The sequence below is a fragment of the Sceloporus occidentalis genome, unplaced genomic scaffold (assembly GCF_023333645.1).
Source record: "Sceloporus occidentalis isolate IW3139 unplaced genomic scaffold, rSceOcc1.0.p SCAF_15, whole genome shotgun sequence".
NCBI classification, from domain to species: Eukaryota; Metazoa; Chordata; class Lepidosauria; order Squamata; family Phrynosomatidae; genus Sceloporus; species Sceloporus occidentalis.
In genome coordinates, this window is record NW_028316995.1 from 2,976,650 (window position 1) to 2,985,875 (window position 9,226).

Below are 9,226 nucleotides of genomic sequence, written 5' to 3' on the forward strand. Positions count from 1 at the left end.
TATTGGTATGAGAAAACCCAATTGTTAAATTGGATTTTTATTAATTCAGACCACAAATATCCTAATATAAATATTTTTTTTTGGGGGGGGGGGGGGACTGTATATAGAATATATTCCGCATTTTTTCCTGTCTTAAAACTTGCTACACAAAACATTCTGCTTCATGCAATTTCAGTTGAGTTGTGTTTTTATGCACTAAGGTTATTAATATACTCTTTAGAAAGTATGTATGCGCTTACAGATCCAGAGCACTCCTCCCGTGTTCTTCTTGTGAGCTCTTGCAGTATGTATGTGTGACACAACAATAATTCTGTTATTAAAATTTTCCCCTTTAATTCCAGATTTAATATTTGAATATGGGGGCATTCTTGGACAAACCAAAAACTGAGAAACACAATGCCAACGGAGCAGGCAATGGCTTACGGTATGGACTTAGCAGCATGCAAGGCTGGAGAGTAGAAATGGAGGATGCCCACACGGCTGTTGTGGGTATACCTCATGGTTTGGAGGACTGGTCCTTCTTTGCGGTCTATGATGGCCATGCAGGGTCACGTGTTGCAAATTATTGCTCGTCACACTTATTAGAGCACATCACTGACAACGAAGACTTCAGAGCAGCCGAAACTGCAGGGTCCACTCTGGAGCCATCGGTAGAAAATGTCAAAAGTGGCATTCGAACTGGGTTCTTAAAAATTGATGAATACATGCGCAACTTTGCCGACTTGAGGAATGGCATGGACAGAAGTGGGTCTACTGCTGTGGCGGTCCTAATTTCACCTACTCACATGTATTTCATCAACTGTGGGGACTCTCGGTCTGTATTGTATAGGAGTGGACAAGTTTGCTTTTCGACACAGGATCACAAACCCTGCAATCCAAGGGAGAAGGAGAGGATTCAGAATGCAGGCGGCAGTGTCATGATCCAACGTGTCAATGGGTCGCTGGCGGTTTCTCGTGCCCTGGGGGACTATGACTACAAATGTGTTGACGGGAAGGGACCTACTGAACAGCTCGTTTCTCCAGAGCCTGAAGTCTATGAAATTGTACGAGCGGATGAAGATGAGTTTATAATATTGGCTTGTGACGGCATTTGGGATGTCATGAGCAATGAAGAGCTCTGTGAATTTGTGAAGTACAGGCTTGAGTTGACAGATGACCTTGAAAAAGTGTGCAACTCGGTAGTGGACACCTGTTTACACAAGGTGAGGGCACCGCAGCCAAGTGTATATGTATATATAATGTGTATGTGTGTATATAGGAAGTAGTTACTGATAATTTTGTGTAATGTAAAACGAGCTGTTGATGCAGCTTTTATCTAGTGTGGAAATTGTAACACTATAGATTGAAACGCACAAAACTGCTCCTGGTAGTTGGCGCACATTTAATGGTTCTGAGAGGATTGTTGTGGAAATTGGTAAAATTGCATCAATAATCTCTTAAATAGTGCTTATTAGTAACTGAGTATTCGCCACCCTTCTAATGGCTGCTAACTATACACTGATGCTTCGGTGCGTTGCTTACTTCCTCTGGACAGAATGTTTCTGTGCCTTACATTGACTAATCCTGGCTTTACTTCTGAAACGTTCAACTTTTACAGTAGCTTATACTTTTTTTTTTTTTCCTCCATAAAATGAATCTATTCAATGAAACAGGACAACATCCTAAACGGCTTAATTACCTGATGCTTTTACAGTTTGCCGTGTAAATGCTGGTTTCAATTGCGTTAAATTCTCTTGACTCACTAAGAGGGTCTCAAGTTTAACTCAATAAACGTGCACTTTAGCAATGTTTTCTGTAGCTATGGCAGCAGACTTGCGCCTGTTGGCTGCGTGCTTCTCTGTGTATGACCATAGACTACAATTAAGAATATACCGAGAAAATATGAATGGGGTGAAAGTTGAATTCTAAACCATGCCCAGAAGAGGTAAATAATACAAGGAACAATAACAATCAAACCTCTTGTAAAGGCGATTAACCCCCCCCCCCCAGACCCCTCTTATCCAATAAGGCCAGATATAATGTGTAGCTATATCAGTTGTCGTCATTAAAAATAACCTTCCTGAACTGTGCTTTGAGTGCCAACTTTAGTTTTTTTGGGGGACTTCAGCATATAATCTATATAGCAAGCTACCTTACGTGTCTTGTTTTTTTAACAATAGATATGTCTCCTTCCATAGCAGTTATTGTACTTGATGAGGACAGTTGGTTCTGATGAAGGTTTGAAGCTGCATAAGCTGGTAGAAACGGCATTCATGGGAATTTATAGGAATCTTTCCGTTTTATTTTGGGTGTAATAGTGTTACATAGATTTTTATAAATGTTTAGGATTTGATATATGGAACAAAATGCTGCTTAAAGGATAATTAAGGTACGTGAAATGTTGGACGTCATTTTTTTTTTAAAATTTTTTATCTTTATGTACGCAGGGAAGCCGTGATAACATGAGCATTGTGCTAGTGTGTTTTCCCAATGCCCCTAAGGTCTCTGAAGAAGCGATCAAGAAAGATGCAGATTTGGATAAACACTTAGAATCAAGAATTGAAGGTATTTTCAGTGTTTACATTTTTACTTCAATTTTACAGTCTTAACTTGTAGTGGATATTTTTTTTTATTTTAGGACCTGAATGTTTTCTTTCTCGCTCTTCTCCAGCGTCTTGTGGGAAAACATAAGCCTTGATTCATCACTACAGTCTCCTGATTCTTAGAAATGTTCCTCCGTTTCAGAATATTGAGATATTTGCATACAGTGGTGTTGATAAACCGTGAGAGGTAGCAGTGATGTTATTGCTCACAATCTAGGCCGCATTTAGTGAAGTAAAACCCACATGTATCTGATACAGACAAGACCTGTTTTACTCAACATGCTGCAAGACTTTTTTCCTCTTTAGAAACACATTGCCTGCTTCAGAGATCAGCACGTAGTGTATGAACCATGTGTTAATTTCTGAGTGTGATGCAAATATCTTTTTTTAATTAAACAATTTACCTCCACGGGTGCCGAATTTAAAGAGCTATTTTTATTGCAGTCACTAATTCAACATTCCCAAAAGACTTTAAGCTGTGCTTGCAAGTAATTGGGGTTTTTTTTTTTGTTTGTTTTTTTTTTGACAGGTGACCTTTAGTTTTCATGCAATATGTTGTATTGTAACACAACTTCTTGTTTGATCCCACTTAGAAATCATGACAAATGCTGGGGAGGAAGGAATGCCAGATCTTGCGCATGTGATGCGCATTTTGTCTGCAGAGAACATGCCTCATTTGCCACCTGGAGGTGGTTTAGCTGGGAAGTGAGTATGAGTGTCTGTAAAACCTAGCTGCTTTTAAGAATGGCAGAGATCACGGTTATAGTAGCGTGTGGGGTAAGTGGGTGACTTGATTTGAAGTAGCGGGGAAAACCTGCGTGGACAGCTTGAGGTTAAGAAGCTAAACAGGGTGAGACAGGAAGATGCATATTTAATTTTTTAGGTGGGGGTTACACAAACTATATACTGTAAATCCAGAACAGGCAACAAATGGATTTCAAGTTGTAAGTCTATAATAATTTAACCCCATGTTTGGATTGTTGTGAATGTGTAATAGTCCAACGGTGTAAAATGTTGTAGCTTTAGAAGTGGGAAAACAAATACATCTGCCTTTTGTGTTGGACAAATAGTAACTTTTGCCTGCAAATTGATTAAACGTCCACTTGCCCCATGCATATGAATTTGACCTTATGGTTGTTTTTTTTGCAGACGCAGTGTTATTGAAGAAGTTTATAATAGATTGAATCCACATAGAGAGAATGACGGGGTAAGTAGGGAGTAACAGAGTAAAGCTAGCCTACAACTGAATATAAATGCTTTTTTATAAGATTATTTGTTTTTAATGTACTTGGTGTTTATCTGTATTGGTACATAAATAGTGAGTGTCTTAAGTGCTGTCTGGGTTTCATACGATCAAATAGCATATTCTCATTGTCATTCTGTTTTAGAATGGTACTTAATTGCTTACAATATGTATTTTTTAATTCTAGATGCATTATTTCACTTAGGTGTGTAATTTCAACTGTGGTAAGAGCAAACTATAAATGTCTAGATTTTCTGTGTGCCTACTTACACTGGGGTCTTGAATCTTAAACAAGGACCCTACTGGAAGCGTGGAAAGCGCAGCGCATGGGAAGGTGGTGGAAGCTCTCAGGGAGCTGAGGATTAATCATAGGGGAAACTATCGCCAACTCCTGGAGGAGATGCTATGTAGTTTCAGGCAGGTTAATGTGCAGGGTGACGATTCCACCTCTGCCCCAACAGAAGCTTCGACTTCCAGCAGTCCTGTGGATGCGCCAGTCACTGGAATAAGTGAAGAGGAACCTTGAGCTCCACTTGCGTGGTTCTTGTGTGTTTTGTGAAAGGCTAAGCTTTGATATTTGTATTGTTAGTCTAAATATTGGAGAAGGTTTTCTGTAGTTAAAGTTGTCTTCAGGGATTATGAACTCTTCTGTGGGTTTTTTTCTCCTCTTCACTTGAAATGTCATTTCACTTGTCATAAACAAATGCCACATATGAGAACTTCAGGAGTGCATTGCACCTTTGTCTGGGGGGGGGGGTAGTTTTTGGGGATATTAAGGAGTAGAAACTGAAATATTATAACATGGGTCATATGAGCCCACACCTTAAACTGTTTGCATTATACTTATGTCCACTGCTTGGTAGAAGTCTGTCTAGACCCCTAATGGCTGAACAAATGTGCCACAGAAATGACCAGCCTTGTTAAAGGTATATATTGTCAGAATAATTACAAAAAACATTGTAGAGCAACTTAAAACTATACCTTGTGATAAATTAGTGAATAAAATGTTTGTAGCATTTTAATGTTATAAGAAACTCTTGCTTTGTGTCCACTGGAATTCTGATGCACAGAGCCCTCTTATGTTCGCTTTCTCTGCCTCTTCTGTGTTTCATCTTTCGCCTTTCTTGTATTATTGAAGTCTTTCTCAGGATAAGCCTGAAATCTTTGAACCGTGAGATTATTTGTACCAAAGGGGAAAATACTTCAATGAAATGAGAGTAAATAGAATTTATGTGAGAGTCAGTTAAGGGTTTTTTCTCCACCAAAAGTTTCGTTCTTTGTTTCACAAACTCTAAATATTCTTACCTAAAGATATGAAAGGAAGTCTGAGCACACTTATGTGGATTTCATAGTTAATGTATGGTTCTTTAATAGTGTATACATTCCTTACACCCTGGGAAAAAAATCCGCATAGACGATTAAAGGGCAATACAATTCAAGGCTTGCTATGAAATCCTCCAAAATTGCTGAATTGTGGTAAAGAATTGAAACTTTTTGTTGACCCATGCCCTGCCATGACGCATTAAAGTCAAACATTCCATTATGTGTATACACTACCATCCAAAAGTCTTTGGTTCACTTAGTAATTTCCTTGTTTTTGAAAGAAAAGCAATTTTTTTTTTCCAATAAACCATGAAAAGAATCAAACAGAATCAAGGCTGGTTTTTAATGGAATATCTTCATGAGTGTACAGAGCCCCTTTTTGCAATTATGTTAGCTACAAATGTACTTATTTTCCACAAACAGTTAAGTGACCCAAACTTTTGAACTGTGGTGCAAGTTGTACTTCTTATAGGATAGTTCGGTTTTTTTTTGGGGGGGGGGGAGTCCCCCATAAGTGTTACCTAGGTGAATTGATGAAAGCTCTGTTCACATAATGCTGCGTTATAATTAGATTTACTTAGTTTTTAAGCAACAAATTATATTTCCCAACGCAAGGAAGTGCATACTTTATGGATGGGGCAGAAGATTAGCCCAGGCAGCATGTACAAGCGTTTCCTTTTGCCCTTTCTAATAACCTGCAGCAGAGTTACAATGTAATTTAAAGAATGAATAGTCCATTATATTGCACAGATGTAACGGTCTAAGCAAATGCATCATTATATCATTTGTATAACTAAAATGGAATGCATTATTCATCTCATGGCTTGTGTTTCTCAGTCTTTCTGCCCTGTAAGGTGGATAAGTTATTTTCCAAATAAATCTGGCTTGGGAAACTATTTGTATTGCTCTCTATTCATATGGGATTCTTCAGTAGCTCTTTAAAGTATATTCTTTGCAACAATTTTTATCCTGATGACTGGAAATGTATACTTCTAGGTAACTTAACCGTTAATCTGTAATATTGCATTTTGTTTTCGGCCAGTTGGGTAGGGGTGGAAAGTGACAATTTTTGTTTTTCCTCCCCTTTCTGAAAATTGGCCTCTAATGTACAAACGAAGCTTTTTTTTCTGTAGTATCTAAATTTTTATACGCAATAAATATTAAAATGGTTGAAAATATCAGTACAGCATGAAGTATCTTTTTGTTTTTCTATTTATTTTTTTATATAAATGTAATATTTTTCAGTACTTCACTGCATAACATGACTTTCAAACCTATTTGTCGGCTATATTGCCAGTGTTTGCATAATGTGAATCAGCCAGGTAGGAAACAAAGCTGGTAATATGACTTCCTGTTTTCTTCTCTGAAATACCTGAGTGCAGTGAAAGATATGGTAAAGGTTTTGTTCTTTTGTTTTCTTGTAGGGTGCTGGCGATCTAGAAGACCCATGGTAGCCTTACAAAACTCCTAATGTTTTTGGTCTGGAAAAAAGGGGGAAAAACTTTTAAACACCGTTCTCTTCAAACCAATGGGGAGATCTGGTGAAGCGACAGCTATGTAAAAAAATAAATAAATAAAAAAAAAAAATTAAAAAAAAAAAATGGGCAAAAAGAGAAATGATTAGTATTTTGCACCATTTGTTGGTTTGTTTTATAACATTGTCACACGTAGCAGTATTTTGCCAGCCTCAGGATTTCTGGTCACGTGCAGTAACACCACTCCGTAACACTTACACTTCTGTGCGTCAGAGGGGCGCGCTTTGTGCGTTGCTTTGCAGTGCGGTACCCGCTCCTCTGGAACTCAGTCTGGCTAAATTGGAGGGCCTCGCAGTGTATTGTCTTGCAGGCACCTTTGGTGCTAAGAGCTTAGGAAGAAATACGATGCCTCGTGCCGTTTTATTAGATGTACCAAGGTGCATGCAGCTGTACTCGAAAGGTACAGTGCTTTTGAATTAAACTGTCTCGCATGTAAGAACACTTAATTGTATGAGACGTTACTTTTTACTTTTATCATTTTATTGGCTGCCTTATATCCCCCACTTATTTTTAATTTTTTTTCTTCTTGCTATAGCTGCAGTCAAAATACACGCCACCTTGTCCCCCTTCATTTGTTTCTAACGACTAACCAAATTTTCACGAACTGAGACTGTCCATCATACACTTACGGCCAGGCAGATTTACATTTTCTCTGTCCGTCACTGCTGCAGTCTTTTTTTTTCCCTTTGTTCCAATTTTTCCCCTTTAAACTATCCTTTTTATAATGTAAATCCTGATTTTGTTCAAAGTGGTTTTCTAGTTTTTTTTCTTCTGATTTATCTCTGTGTAAAATGGTAGCATTGTGTAATGTGGGTAACTTTTTAATTGTTTGCATTATTTTTGGAGCTCAACTTATCAATTTGAAATGACTATATATATTAAATCTATTTTAAATCTTAGCAAATACAGATATTTTCATGGGTTCAATGACTTTCATTTTATAAGCAATGGGCATGGTACAGAGTGGCTGTTGTGAGGTACTTGAAGATTGTCTAATTCTATTTTTGCAATAACTTTTGGTTTTCTCCCTCTGAGTTGTGCATGTAAAATACTGTTATGCTGAAGACTGAGCAGGAGAAATATTTAGGGGGTAAAACAATGGGAAGGGCAACAAGGAATGTATAAATCTTTTCATTTACATGCTGTGGATGCCTTGTGACTTTTTTGTTTCCCCTCAATAGACTATTTCATTCTTCTCTGTAGTTTCAGCTGTTGGGTTGTCGGCTCGCTTTCAATCAGATTACATTCACTTTATTTTCCTTGCTGGAGCTATAGACATACTAAATGGTACGGAGTTCAGCTACCCCAACTTTTTTTTTTTGTTTTTTTTTTGTTCTTATCCCCCATTTTTTTTTTATTGTTTAAAGACATGCTACCATATTTTTATTTATTCATTAGATTTTAGATTTGTAAGTTAGTGTTATATTTGATAATGCAGATCTCTATACTTTGTCCATTGGCTGGGATTTCTTTTAATTGACATTTAATGAAAGAGCACACAGAATGGCTTGATCAGTATCCACTCTATTCCAAATCTTACTGATACCTTCCCAGTATGATATTGTGATGTTTCATACAATACAGTGAACATAACCAACTTGTTACCTTCAATAAAGGATTGCTAAAACACTGTGGTATTTGCTTTTTTTATTGAATTGTGCTCAGTTGCAATGAAAGTTGTAAAGTCCACACACTAATCTGATACTGTATTTCATGTGTTATTGTTATGATTACTCTTGTTTGCACATTTAACTTCTCCGTGGAACATAGTCTGCTATCTAGGTTGCTGTAAAACTAACTGCTGTGGAAAGCTTGGTCCTCTGGCATTAAGGCTGTGGGTAATTGGAGCCCTGAGGTCTCTGAGCGGCCCCGTACTTGGTCCAGTCAGGGGGTGTGGACACAATTTAGTGATTTGGGGCTAGCACGCTTGTTGGTAAGCACACTGAGTGCTTTGGACCCCTCCAGGCACTTTTACACTTGCGTGTTTCTATCCCCAGCCTTTTGGGCTAGGTGTGAGGTGCACAGAAATGTTTTCAGTGTGTAGGCAGTTTTTATGCTTGCACTTTCTTTTCCTTTGCACAGTGCATGTTTGTGTTCGTGAGGATTTTATACTTATTTGTGCCCACCAAAAAATTGCCAAAGTATATCCCGTGTTTTTTTTTTTTTTTTTCTCCCCACATCTCTTCAAAGAATCCATTTAAAATAGGCTTGCTTGGTTTGTCGTTAATAATAAAACTATATAGACTCAACTAATTTAATTGGGGAAGATGTTTGCCTTAATAATCCCTAAACAAGCTTTCAGATAATTTATATGCCACAGATGTCAGGCTCACAGGTATTTTATGAAGCCGTCTGTTAACAGGTTTAAAAACATGGGCAAGTACGTTGTACAAAATAGTTGAATTCAGCCAGAATATATTTTCCGGCCTCTGGCAAATCTTGATATAAAGACCCTTAAGAAGCTGGTAGTTGTGAGCAGTTAAATCCAGCCAGTATGTTGGCAGGAGTTCTACATGGTTCCTAAAAGCATACGTGTGAGCTCT

General features: G+C 37.8%; 1 protein-coding gene across 1 annotated transcript; it reads left to right on the forward strand.

The window, feature by feature from the left end:
* The first annotated feature begins 356 nt into the window (after positions 1 to 356).
* On the forward strand, positions 357 to 6,602 carry LOC149303145 (protein phosphatase 1B-like). Its single transcript, XM_089481561.1, has 5 exons — positions 357 to 1,202; positions 2,427 to 2,544; positions 3,176 to 3,287; positions 3,732 to 3,789; positions 6,573 to 6,602. The coding sequence occupies exons 1-5, from the start codon at positions 357 to 359 to the stop codon at positions 6,600 to 6,602; spliced, it is 1,164 nt and encodes a 387-aa protein (XP_089337687.1).
* Positions 6,603 to 9,226: the final 2,624 nt, after the last annotated feature.

What these genes read in the sequence shown, in the direction of transcription:
- LOC149303145 (XM_089481561.1), top strand. Translation starts at nt 357, where the DNA reads ATGGGGGCATTCTTGGACAAACCAAAAACTGAGAAACACAATGCCAAC. An exon ending in GGAGGTGGTTTAGCTGGGAA is followed by an intron (nt 3,288 to 3,731) that starts GTGAGTATGAGT and finishes TTTTTTTTGCAG; the next exon opens with ACGCAGTGTTATTGAAGAAG. An exon ending in CACATAGAGAGAATGACGGG is followed by an intron (nt 3,790 to 6,572) that starts GTAAGTAGGGAG and finishes GTTTTCTTGTAG; the next exon opens with GGTGCTGGCGATCTAGAAGA.